At 42.4% G+C, this 14002-nt stretch overlaps 1 protein-coding gene across 6 annotated transcripts in view; it reads left to right on the forward strand.

Annotated features, from left to right (window-relative positions):
* COL16A1 (collagen type XVI alpha 1 chain) overlaps positions 1-14002 on the forward strand; it is a 295727-nt gene that overhangs the window by 46654 nt on the left and 235071 nt on the right. For all 6 annotated transcript variants that reach the window (XM_089673859.1, XM_089673860.1, XM_089673863.1 and 3 more), the window contains exon 3: positions 8959-9030. In XM_089673859.1, coding sequence (XP_089529985.1) covers positions 8959-9030 — 72 coding nt within the window. The remainder of the gene's footprint in view (positions 1-8958; positions 9031-14002) is intronic.

A 14002-nucleotide genomic window follows, 5' to 3' on the forward strand; every position in this document is an offset into this window, starting at 1 on the left:
CAATCAATGCCTAATGATGGTTGCTTACATGTGAGTGCAACCATACCTTAAATACATGTTGTGATTATGGTTTTACACTATGTGGAGCAATCTTTCTTCGCATGTTTTGTATTACGAGTCCAAGCCACATCCTGAGTGGTTTAGCTACCCCAATTAAGGTCCATTGTTTGGAGGATCTTTATCTGCTCTTTTGGAGATCTGGAGGAGGATTTGAGTGTCCGGCTTTCTGGATTGTTTAACCACTAGCCTACAGGGCGCTTATACCCCCTTCCTGCCCAGGCCAATTTCCAGCTTTCAGCGCTGTCGCACTTTGAATGACAATTACGCGGTCATGCAACATTGTACCCATATGACATTTTTATAATTTTTTTGGAGACAGATAGAGCTTTCTTTTGGTGGTATTTAATCACCTCTGGGATTTTTATTTTTTCTTAAACAAACCAAAAACCACTGAAAATTTTGAAAAAAAAATTTTTTTTCTTAGTTTTTGTTATACAATTTTGTAAATAAGTGATTTTTCTCCTTCACTGATGTGCGCTAATGAGGCTGCAGTGATGGGCACTGATAGGCTGCACTGATGGACACTGATAGGTGGCACTGATGGGCACTGATGAGGAGGCACTGGTAGGTTGCACTGATGGGTATTGACAGGCATCACTGATGGGCACTGAAAGGCAGCACTGATACATGACACTGATAGGTGGCACTGATAGGCAGCACTGATAGGCAGCACTGACTAGCACTGATAGGCGGCACTGACTGGCACTGATAGGCGGCACTGACTGGCACTGTTAGGCGGCACTGACTGGCACTGATAGGTGGCACTGACTGGCACTGATTGGCAGCACTGATAGGTGGCACTGATTGGCATTGATATGTGGCACTGACTGGCACTGATGGGTGACATTGAAAGGCAGCTCAGATGGGCATTGATATGTGGTATTGATGTGCACTGGTATGCACTGATATGTGGCATTGGTGTGGCACTGATGGGCACTGGCACGTGGCACTGATGGGCACTGGCACTGATGGGCACTGACAGGTGGCACTTCTGGGGCCACACTGATCATCAGGGTACACGGATCATCAGTGCCCTGATGATCAGTGTACATGTCCCCTCCGCGGAAAGCCGATTACCGGCTCTCCTCTCCTCTCGAGCTGTCAGCGTGACAACTCGAGAGGAGAGAAATGCCGATAACCGGCATTTCCGTGTTTACATGTGATCAGCTGTGATTGGACACAGCTGATCACATGACCGAGCCAACATCTTCGTCTCTCTTTCTGTGATCCGCTGTGTCCGAGGGACACAGCGCACCGGCGATCGCCGTGCTGCGCGCTACCTGAGCCGTGCATACGCAGTGAGAATGGTAGGACGTCGACGTCCTATCAGAACGAGAGAACCACCCTGCGCCCGTCATTGTACTATAGGGCGGGCGGAAGGTGGTTAAACAAAGTGCGATTTACCACTCTTAACAGGGGGTCATGACTTTCTGGTAAGCCTTCTGTAGTAGTGGTTGGTGACACAACAACTGTTGGATTTCTTTTGCTTCAACACTACCTCTGGGACTTTTCTTTCATTTTTGGATAGACTATTTTTTGATACATGTTTCACTGTTTCTTTATGATTATTTGTCACTTTTTTAAGTGCTGCACTTTTATGTATTATTGCGGATGGCCTAGTATCAGGGTTTTTGTGTTCAGCTGCTATATGTTTCACAACTCATTTTTTTTATTATTGATTATCTATTGTGGTTTTTATTAACGCAGGTTTATATATATATATTTATCTTCAGACTGTGCATACCTGCCCGCTCAACCTGTTAGTCTCCTATAAGACCTGGACACAGGGTTAGAGGCTTTGTCCCAAGACTCTGTGAAGCCTCCGAACTCCAGAACCTAATCCGGAAATTACCAATCCTGGAGAAAATTGAAAATCCAATTTTCTCCATGCATGATGGCCATTCTGGAGCCATTCATTCTGCATCCTTTTACTTTACCTAACACATATTAAAACAATGTAATTTTCATTAGTTATGTTTGATTGTGATAAGTCTGTGTTAACGTACTTCTCCCCTTTAGCATTTCTTCTTGTCTCTTCTCTCCCTGGTTGCACAAAGAATTGCATCCAGAGGTTTATTTACTCACTACTGCTGCGAATATATAGTCTTTTTTTTTTTCAAATTATCTGAACCTAGCAGTATTCAGCTTTCATGCTGGTCAATCTTCCCAGACAGCTAAACAAATCTAGCCTCTTAAACCTTTTGCTAAATTGGCCATCTATGGTGGCCCTAGTTTAAAGCCAAACTCCAGGAATTATTTGTATTGCATACTCACATTGGTCAGGCGAGGCACAGTGTAAGTACATTTAACAATGAAAACCAGCGCAAACCCACATGGTCAATTACATTACTCAGCTTTAAAAAAACATTACTGTGCTGATAAAGATATATATAATAAATTATATATAAATAAATTGATATATAAAAAATATATAAACATTAGAATCATAAGTCCAGTGACAAAAAAACAAGTGACAAAAAAATCAAAAAAATCCCAAAAAATATATATATATAATTACAGTCCCGTGACAAAAATAAAACAAATTAAATTATAATTTTCATTTGGTTCTTCCGTGTTACTGATCCCTTCACCATGCACCAGTGCAGAAATCAACATTAGCCGCACTCACCAGATATTGGTGAGTCACACGCCTTTCAGGATTATTAAGGGCTCCTGGACCCCCTTTACTTTTTGTGAGACCTCCAAGTGCTGTTTCCTCTTATGTCTAGGTACCTCTTCTGCTTACTCCTCTCACCGAATCCCCCAAGGAAAATCAGGAAGAAGAAAAGACCATAGCGTGATACCGTAGTAATTTCTCCTCAAAATGATCTCTCCAGACCACTCACATTCTTTTGCGGGATATAGCCCACCTTTTATTCAAAACAACAGTGATTTTCTTCCAAAATGATCCACTTTTCATGTACACCGATTTTTGTAAGAGACCCCACAGTTTAGTGTGCAGCAGGATGGCAGACCTCAGCTACAGACTCATCTACTAAGCTAAGATGGCCCCTTGGAACGCACCGCTCGGCGTGCGCTCCACTCACCGGAAATGACGTCAGACGACGGACCAGGCAACCGGAAGTGCGTCAACGCGTTTCGCCCCACCCACAGGGCGTTATCAAGACGACCATCCTGCTGCACACTAAACTGTGGGGTCTCTTACAAAAATCGGTGTACATGAAAAGTGGATCATTTTGGAAGAAAATCACTGTTGTTTTGAATAAAAGGCGGGCTATATCCCGCAAAAGAATGTGAGTGGTCTGGAGAGATTATTTTGAGGAGAAATTACTACGGTATCACGCTATGGTCTTTTCTTCTTCCTGATTTTCCTTGGGGGATTCGGTGAGAGGAGTAAGCAGAAGAGGTACCTAGACATAAGAGGAAACAGCACTTGGAGCTCTCACAAAAAGTAAAGGGGGTCCAGGAGCTCTTAATAATCCTGAAAGGCGTGTGACTCACCAATATCTGGTGAGTGCGGCTAATGTTGATTTCTGCACTGGTGCATGGTGAAGGGATCAGTAACACGGAAGAACCAAATGAAAATTATAATTTAATTTGTTTTATTTTTGTCACGGGACTGTAATTATATATATATATTTTTTGGGATTTTTTTGATTTTTTGGTCACTTGTTTTTTTGTCACTGGACTTATGATTCTAATGTTTATATATTTTTTATATATCAATTTATTTATATATAATTTATTATATATATCTTTATCAGCACAGTAATGTTTTTTTAAAGCTGAGTAATGTAATTGACCATGTGGGTTTGCGCTGGTTTTCATTGTTAAAAGTTTTTTTGGTCTTTTGTACCTGTGCACAGCAGCATTCCACGGGGATTTGTGTGGTAAATAGGAAGTCCTGAGCGCTGAGGTTTTGTTTTCTTTACATAATTTACAGTGTAAGTACAGTATGCATATCTTGTACCTGATGGGCAGCTGGAGAAACTGGAAATCACAATAGTATATGGCACTATTACAGTGATAGCCACAATCTTCCTGCTCTAGGGTCTATGTGTGCAGCTGTCCCACTACACACACAGAAATCACACACAGTGATTTCTAGTTTCCAAAGTGGTTCATCAGGTATTAGATATGCATGCCTACCTTATGTTAAGCTGGACCTATGTAAGTATGCAATTCAAATAATTCCTGGAGTTGGACTTTAAACTAGGGCCACCATGGTTGGCCAAAATAGCAAAAGATCCAGGAGACTAAGTTTGTTTAGCTAGCTGGTAAGACTGAATGAAAAATAACTGCTACCATTTTACATGAAATATCATAAATGGGGGCAATGAATAATGTAAGTAAGCAACATTGTGCTTAAAAAAATAAATAGAGGTCCACCTTTTCATCTTTTACATTAAAGTATTTAAATAGTCTCATCAAACTGTAAAGTAGCTTTAAACATGTCATCCCTGATCTCCCTAGCTGCTTGTAATGTGCAGTAATTTAATATCAAATATTTTCAAAGAACTCAATAATAACTCAAACTATAGCATCTAGCAATTTAGAACCACCTGCTGGCAGACTGGCAAGATTTGTTCTCAAGCAAAAATGTTGAGACGTCAGTCATTGCCTCTATTGTGAGTGTTAAAAATTAATTTCTCCATAATGTCTGTAGTTACAGCGGTGTAAAAGGGTTTGTTTTCAACAATGTTTTACTGTTTGTTCAGAATCTAAAACACTTTACAGTATAGTGTGCATGATCTTGGCACAGGTTCATTTTAATTTGCAAAACCAGAAACTAAAGAAGTTTTAGCGTTAAAAAGATATACTTTCTGAAAATTATAAAACATATTAGCTGTGTGTGTGCCAGGTCAATATAAATCTTTTACTGGTCGCTTGGAATTAAAGATGAGTATTTTTTTCCAGTTGAAACCAATATGTCTAAAATACACAAAATTCTCATTTATACATTACAATTTTTCCATCCATATTTTCCACATTATTAGCATGCTTATCTGGGTAAGAATCCCAAAGTTTACTTTAGCATTTTCTTTAGCTAGAGGTATATAATCATGATGTTCTTATTCTAGCTTAACCAGAGGACATGATGTTTTATGCAGAAATCTAGGCATATACTAATGGCACAAATTAATGCAGATCTGTAAACATTAATGCATTCTTAAAGAACCATCATTACAAATATTTACATTATTTTGCCCCCCCATAGGACTAAGTACTATATTGTAGTATTTTATCCCATGCAGATAGGTACTTAAAACGGAACTTCATTGCATCTAAGCACCATAAACCAAAAATGCTGTTTAATTAATTTTCAATACTCACCCATCCATCTATGTCTCCATGCTTTATTTTGCTGAAAAATTATGTTGAAAAACACCCACTAGCATTTCTGGCCTTGGCCAACTTAAGTAAGCACAGAGAATTCATGTAGCATTTACTTCCTGGAACCATCTGCCCTTAGCTCAGGCATGCAGGTGTGCTTAGTTCAGAAAACCCCTCCCCCCTTGAAGACTCCTGGGATGTATGACATAATTTGCCTAGGCATGGAAACCAGGAACTAATTGAAGAAATGTAGAAAAAAAGTTTAAAACAAATAAATATGATATACTTTCCTGTATTTACAATGCTAGCAGCATAAGGATTAAAAATAGTCAATGTTAACTGAGAGGGTGAAGTTCTGCTTTGAGTCTACTTATGAAGTCTGATCTGACAACAGCTTTGGAGAAGATGGATCCATCATAACTGCAGATTTTCCTGGCTCAGAGAAGTTTCCTGAGACAAGAGGAAAAGGGGGGATGTCAGACACTTTCTCTCAATATTCCTCCGTCCGCAACATGCTTTGGTAACGTTCTCTGAACCGAAAGCAAGCTACAGTTACAATAGATCCATCACCTTCCGAGCTGTTTTTGGATTTGCCAAGCAAGGAGGGGAGGAGGGCAGGCTGGACTTTGTAACTAAACTTGAGAAGCACCTAGCTACACGGGACAAAGTATTACCGTATTTGCCGGCGTATAAGACGACTGGGCGTATAAGACGACCCCCTACTTTTCCTGCTAAAATGTAGTGTTTGGGCTATACTCGCCGTATAAGACTACCCCTCTTCCAATGCACACCAGTGGGAGCAATAGTGCCCCAGCATCGGTGTCAGTGGGAGGAATAGTGCCCAATCATTGGTGTCAGTGGGAGGAATAGTGCCCCATCATTGGTATTAGTGGCAGGAATAGTGCCCCATCATTAGTATCAGTGGGGGGATTAGGTGCCCCATCATTAGTATCAGTGGGAGGAATAGTGCCCCATCATTGGTATCAGTGGCAGGAATAGTGCCCCATCATTAGTATCAGTGGGGGGAATAGGTGCCCCATCATTGGTATCAGTGGCAGGAATAGTGCCCCATCATTGGAATCAGTGGCAGGAATAGTGCCCCATCATTGGTATCAGTGGCAGGAATAGTGCCCCATCATCGGTGTCAGTGGGAGGAATAGTGCCCCATCATTGGTATCAGTGGGAGGAATAGTGCCCCATCATTAGTATCACTGGGGGGAATAGTGCCCCATCATTGGTGTCAGTGGGAAGAATAGTGCCCCATCATTGGTATCAGTGGCAGGAATAGTGCCCCATCATTAGTATCAGTGGGGGGAATAGTGCCCCATCATTGGTGTCAGTGGGAGGAATAGTGTCCCATCATTGGTGTCAGTGGGAGGAATAGTGTCCCATCATTGGTGTCAGTGGGGGGAATAGTGCCCCATCATTGGTGTCAGTGGGAGGAATGGTGTCCCATCATTGGTGTCAGTGGGGGGTGGAATAGTGCCCCATCATTGGTGTCAGTGGGGGGGGGGGATAGTGCCCCATTGTTGGTGTCAGTGGGGGGAGGAATAGTGCCCCATCATTGGTGTCAGTGGGAGGAATAGTGCCCCATCATTGGTATCAGTGGGGAGGAATAGTGCCCCATCATTGGTGTCAGTGGGGAGGAATAGTGCCCCATCATTGGTGTCAGTGGGGAGGAATAGTGCCCCATCATTGGTATCAGTGATGGAGCACTATTCCTCCCACTGACACCAATGACACTTGCTGACCCTGTTCTAGTATGGTGCTGCTGCAGCCAGCATATGTGGTTGCAGCAGCACCTCTACACGGCACACTTACCTGCTGCTCCTGTACTCGATTTTCATGGGGCTGCTCGGCTCCGCCCCCTCGCCGGTGATTGGCCGCCTGTGTGCCTTTCCTGAGCTACAGTTCTGGCGGCCAATCACCGGTGAGGAGGCGGAGCCGAGCAGCCGCGCGAACATCCAGTGGCCGAACTGAAGGAGCAGCCGCGCTTCCTGGACCGGATCGTCGTGGGACCGGAGCCAGGTAAGAGACAGCAGCCCCTGCCCACCCCTGTACTTAGTGTCCCTTCCGTTGGAAGGGGGGGGGCACCGCGCCGCCCCCCTAAAAAGTGTCAGTATGCCGTATACCGGCGTATAAGACGACCCCCGACTCTTGAGAAGATTTTCAAGGGTCAAAAAGTCGTCTTATACGCCGGCAAATACGGTACATGTACTTTGTCCCATGGGGCAGATCAATGTACAACATTGTAATTGTAGCACCCTCCTAGATAGCTAGAGGGAGCTAGAGTTGGTTCTTTAGATAGGGGCTGAGTAGAAGCACAGGTATAACAGTCAGAGCGGGGTCAAATTGTGGTCAGAGATGAGAGGCTCTACAGATCAGATCTCTGAGACTTCCCCTGCACTGGAACTTTGGAGAAAGATCTAGAAGCAGTGGGCGAAGGTAAGAAGTGGCTGGTCTGCACTTTTGAGGGATCCTGACCAATCCCCAACAGGAGGCTTCGCATTGGTTCAGGACAGCCCTTAAAAGTGACAGAGCCTGCTCAGCAGGAGGAAAGGGAGAGGTCAGGTGAAAGCTGGAGAAGTGAGGCTGGAGAGCAGGAGCCTGAGAGGGAGTCCAGATGGTAAGGGGTTCACCTACAGGCAGGGAAGCTTGGAAGTAGGAAAGCTCAGGACTTCACTAGCCGCAAGAGCAAGAACCGCCTATGCAGCAGGGAAGGAGAGGCCAAGCAGAAGGCCTGAGAGCAGCCACTGACACAGCAGCAGCATAGGAGAAGGACTGCATGAGTAGACCTGCACCCCCTGGGCCAGTAAGGGGAAGGAACATTTCAGTGGGAAACTGGATTAGCTACTGTCCGGGACTGTCTCACCCTTAAAGTGGCAGATACTGGATCCCCTGAACAGGGATTCACCCAGAACAGCTGGATTAGTAGAATCTGGGGTCCGGGGTGGTATTACAGGAGATGCTGGCTAGCTCTCTGGAAGAAACTTTTTGCTGTAAAGACTTGTACATAGTTCAGAAAGATTGTCCTCTGTTGCCATACTCTTGGGGATCCCATACACCCCTTACCCCATCCACATTTAATTTTCCCTAGTATGATAAAAATAAACAAGTTAAAGGACTGATTACTGTCTCCTATTTGCAAGTCTATATGGAAAATGCGTGTTTCCTGGCTGTGCAGGACTATAGGGGGACTCAAAACTTCAGTGACTCCTAAGTGGGTAGCACTACATAATGATAGTTTTTCTTTAAGCAGTGTATCCGAATTTTACTTGGTATTAGGAGCCAATCACGTGTGTTGCAGTGCAAGGAGTATACTGAAAGGAGTAGAAAGCAGGGGAGCAGAGAGATAATATTATCAGTATGCTGTTCTTCCTATCACTTTCAAGTCACAGGGTAAATATGAGGAGGAGACCTGTAAGTGAAAAGTGAAACTGCAGCAGAGAAAAATCAGGTCCCCTCTATTGCCAGGCAGGACTGTGCTGTTTGGCAGAGCTTTGTTAATCTCAGGACTGGATGGACATGAATACAAATTCTATTGGCAGGTAAAACAACTCTCATATATGTATTTCATCAGTTTTAACCCACTTGTTTTTGCAGATGACTTGTGTCCAACATTACAGAGTGAAGGACTGACCTCAGGAGGGGAAGCAAGCACGACCAATAACACGGGTATGTGCGAAGTAAGAGTGTTGCTGACCTAGCACTGTGTTTACCTGCGACAAGTGATTTGTAGCTTTCAAAGCAGTTTATTTTTTGCTGTTATTTTTTGCTAATTTTCCATCTTACCATTTACCACATCTCAAAATTATTTGCTCGTTTCTGCAATGTAAACTTGTTATGTCAGAATTCTATCCCCTTCTGTGCCGTATTTCTTCTTTTCAGCCTTTTCTCTTGCAAATGTTCTGTAGGAGTCTCAGCAGCTTATTTGTAGGTGTCTGGAAGGTGACACACTGTGATGTATGTATCATTGCAAACGCAAGTGTTCTCTGCTAACCAACAACATTATTTGCTGCCTGAGGCTGGCTTCCAACTGTATTTTTTAGTCTTGCTCTAGATCATTATCTCTGAAGGTTTATGCCATTCGGCACAAATTTTTTATGCCAACGAAAAGGTAATAAGATGTCAGACAATAGTACACATTTTTCTTCCTGAGAGCAAATGTCTTTCTAACATTTTATTAACTAGGCAATCTAATAAAACTATGCAGTTGTTTAAAATACTGCTCCATCCATAACTGGAAAAACACATTTAAATAGAATTCTCTAAGTGTTTTCTGAATGTCAGATATGGCGTTTAGTAATTTTGAGCCCTCTGTTCACTAGTGTGAATCCAGGTAAAAACAAAATATTGATTTAGAATCATGGTGGTATTAATGTACATTGGTGTCTTAAGGTTTGTAATATTCTCTAGACAAAATTAAAAAGTATAATTCAGCTTCATACAGGCCTGGAGCATAGCATAGCAGAGCACTGTTGATTAGTCCATTTTTATGTTTAGATTCTCCTGAACTGCACCAGTCCCTTTCTGTGTGTAAACTGGTGATCCTGGAACACAGCTGCTGGTGATACTGAAGCACCTTCTTTGCTGCCTCTCAAGCACAGAAAGCCTTATAAAAGAAAAAAAAAAGACATTTCAAATTGTCATACCCACCAATCAGGTTTAAATATATCTTGAAAAATAAAAGCGACTGGTGATGCAGAAAATAAGGGCACTGCACAGCACTGGCTTCAGAAAGTACAATCCTTGTGCTCTTCTACTGATACAGCATGTGACATGAGCGGCATATCCTTGCTGAGTATGCCAAGTTGTGGGCAGGGCCAGTCGCTCAGCATATGGGGGTACCTTTTGAAGTGCATGCTCTCAGCAATGCCTAAGACCAGGCGGGGACCGCATTCATTTGAAAGTCAAATATTATGCTGCTCCCCTGCCGAGAGATACGCTGCGCACTGTGTGTAGCAGTGAAATGCAGAGTTCCTCTGTAAAACTTGTCCCATGTCAGTACAGACATTGCTTGTAATATGTTGCATTTAGGAGGGACACCACTGAGCCTATGCCCTCTCCACCTGTCCAGCATATCTCTGCCACCTCACCCCCAGTGACAGAATCGTGTCCTGCCAAGCACATAGCACAGACCTCATGTGTGCTCTCACTTAACCCCTTCAGCTCTCCTATACCATATGGCTGGACTGCTGGTCTCTATGAAGCGGGTATGGTCCCAGTTGCCCTGGCAAACCGACCTCTTAGGAGGAAGCTAGATCACCAACTCCCTCGCTACGGGAGGACCCTCTGTCATGCCACACATGACAGACTGCTGTACACTTCATGTCATTAATTGGTTAGCCATAGCAACTGCATTCATCCTCCACTTGTCTTACCAAGATAACACTTTTTCTAGTGACCTTGATTCATACCCCATATATGCTTTACTGACCCAGTTCCCACACCAGGAACCATCATGCACACCTTTAAAATAACTTCAAACCAGGCTTTAGAACAGTTGATGCAACTTTTATTACCAACTTTGCAACATAGTCCAACATGAATGGCTCAACATAATATTCCCTGGTTATCTCAACTAGCTGGCCCAGGCATACCTCACAAGGTGTTAGTCCATCTCTGGTGTTTCCCATGGCTTAGCATGGTAGGAAGGCTGTACCCAAAACAGGGAACAGAGGCATAACCTATTAATCCCTTCCCCAGCCTGGGCCAGCCAACTTTCCAGCTAACCATCTGACTTTAGGCAGCCTGTCTACATCCATAGACATATGTGTTTTAGAATTCTGAAAGCAAACAAGATGAAGTTTTTGAATTTCTAGCACTGTTGCTTTGTTTAGAAGCTCATAGACCTCAGTCACTTGTTACCTTGAATTTCTTACACTGGGCAGCAATGGACAAGAACTAGATTAGTCAGAACTGAGACTGTGAAGGATGTCTGCTAAGAAGCTGTGGTTTAGTAATAGGTATTGGTTGGCTGGAAAGTACAATATTGAGCATGGTCACTTGATTGCAAGGTACAATGCAGAGAAAGTCACAGTTTAGAAGGAGCTGCTTCTATCTCATTGCTGGAATTTTGCAGAGGTCACGGAAGATAATGATCTTGGTCCTGGTCATATTTTAGCAGCAGTGAGAATAGTAAGGCTACTTTGAAAACAGGGAGTCCTCCTGCGCCCTTATGTCATATATCATAAAAAATAATAAGCAGCTGACATCTAATCCTATACCATTAGGCCCCAAAACATAAAAGCAATAAAAATGAGGTAGCGCTCATAACAACAATTGTACAAATAAATATAAATGTGACCATACAGTGAAGAACATACGCATCTCAGGTCCAAATGTGGACCTTATGTGATAAGTGGTCTAAGGAGGAGGAAATTGTGACCCCCAATCCACATGGGGATAATATAACTGTGACCCCCTAGTACCCAATAAGGGACATGAACTGGTATAAAACGAATAATGCGTGAATCCCTTGGATGGGATCAAATAAATAATACAGTGCAAGTGAATTGATAATATCTCAAAACACTGAATACAATCAAAGCAGTCCAGTGATCTGTGTTGCATTCCTTCTGATCATGCATACACGGAGGAATGTGTGTGAACCAACACACCCTGGATGTGATCCAAAAATGGCTGCAATGGCCTCTCACCTCCACCCTGCGACCCTGCAGAGCCACAGAACTAAATGTATCACCCCTTGATCCCCTCAGCAAACAGCACTCCTCAAGGACTGGTAGCTTGAAAGAACTTCCCAGGAATCAATATCCACCTTTACAGGATTTCTTATGGACCAGTAGGTAGGATGAATCATAACTCAAATGCCCATGAAACAAGAGAAGAACACATTCTTCATGGCGTCCAAAAAGCGTCCAAAAAGCATCCCTTTAGGTCAAAAGAGGTTATAGACCAGCTAGAGAACAGCGATAGTAAATTAGAACTACTTGCAGAATTGAGTGATAATGATTTGTGGGGAAATTCGTCATCAGACACTGAAAACGATTCTGCGACTAAGCTCAGTGATGTGCGAACTTGGCACAAATTTCAGTGTTTTTGAATTTGAATTTTGAATTTCAGTGTTTTTGATTTGATTACATTATTGAATTAAATGTATTATTATATTATTATAATATTATTTATTATTATATTATTATTATTTTTATGATTATTTATTATATTATAATTTATGATTTTGTGTTTCAAATTTTATCAAGCCCAGGATGTTTACTAGACTCTTGTTCGGACAGATTTCAGTGAGTTATTCCTAAGAATTACAGGTCTACAATTAAAAAACAACATATTTCCATTGCAAATAATGTACCGCTTTGAGCACAGAAATACTGACATAATCAGACTGCAAGGGAGGATAAAAAAAGTCCCAAGAACGCCTCTTCCCATTGAAATCAATTGGAAAACACCTGAAAAATGCCTCAAAAGCGCCTCAAAAATGTCTCTGAGAAGCATTTTTGGTGCAGTTTTTAAGTCACGTGTCCTTTAAAAAAGCTCAGAAAGTGCAGTAAAAACGCCTATGCATTTTTGCTGTGTTTTTGCGGCGGATCAGTGTGAAAGTAGCCTTAGCCCCACCATTCTTGTGTGATTTGATGTCTGAGATACATATCACATTATGGAGGTTGGGAGTTAAAAAAAAGGATAAATTCAATCAAGGTAAAAAGCCTAAAACAGGACACAAAAATGTAGTAAATTTGGACATAGTGCTTGCTGGATACATTTCTCACACTTCTTAACATAGTAGTTAAATGTAAGTTACACCTATCTTCTGAAATATAGGACAGTAAAGAGATATGTACATCTGATCTATTGGTGCATTATACATGTGTATCTTGACATATGTGAAATTAAAGATGTCACATGTCCACGAATTTATAGAGCATGTAGGCTGTAGGATAGGAAAAGAAGTAGGATAAAAAAATCTTCAAAAACAAGTTTCTTTGAAGTAAATCTGGTTCAGTAGCTCTAATATCCAACAACAGGATTGACTAGAGCTCTTGTGATCAGGGCTGTTTTTATATAAGGCACTCATGGACCAGTGCTTACGGCCAGCATGGCAAGGAGAACAGCACTAAGCCTCAAATCTACAAACTATGATCATGTTTTTAATTTTGTTTTCCTCTTCTGTTCCCCTTTGGACACTGGAGACTAAATTCAAATACAGAAATGTATGAGTAAAAGTTGTGTGTGGGGTTTGGGGGTGTTTAAAGGAGTCAGAAGATAATTTATAGTTCAGGAAACGTGAATCCATCTCCTCTTCTCTCTTGGTTGGTGGCCTGTACTATTGGAAGCAGGGGTGGACTCACCGTTCGAGCACTTGGGCACTGCCCGAGGGCCCGGGGTCAGTAGGGGGCCCCATGAGATGCCCCTAGTACCTTTTTTATAGGCTTTTTTGAGTGTGCTTTGAGTGTGGGCAAGGACACAGGGGCCCCATGATTCTCTATTGCCTGGGGGCCCCATGAATTGTCAGTCTGCCCCTGATTGGAAGGTAATCCTGCTTATACTATAGACATCATGCCAAGCACAGTAAAACATTCTAGCATTAGTTTTTACTAAGATAGTCTCCTGACACAAGGGGTGGAGTGTGTACAAAAATGCATCATTATCCAAATGTGTCCAGGGAAGCATGATG

This window comes from Staurois parvus, unplaced genomic scaffold, assembly GCF_062004578.1.
Source record: "Staurois parvus isolate SC_StPar_1 unplaced genomic scaffold, SC_StPar_1.0 ptg000145l, whole genome shotgun sequence".
In the NCBI taxonomy this organism is placed as follows: Eukaryota; Metazoa; Chordata; class Amphibia; order Anura; family Ranidae; genus Staurois; species Staurois parvus.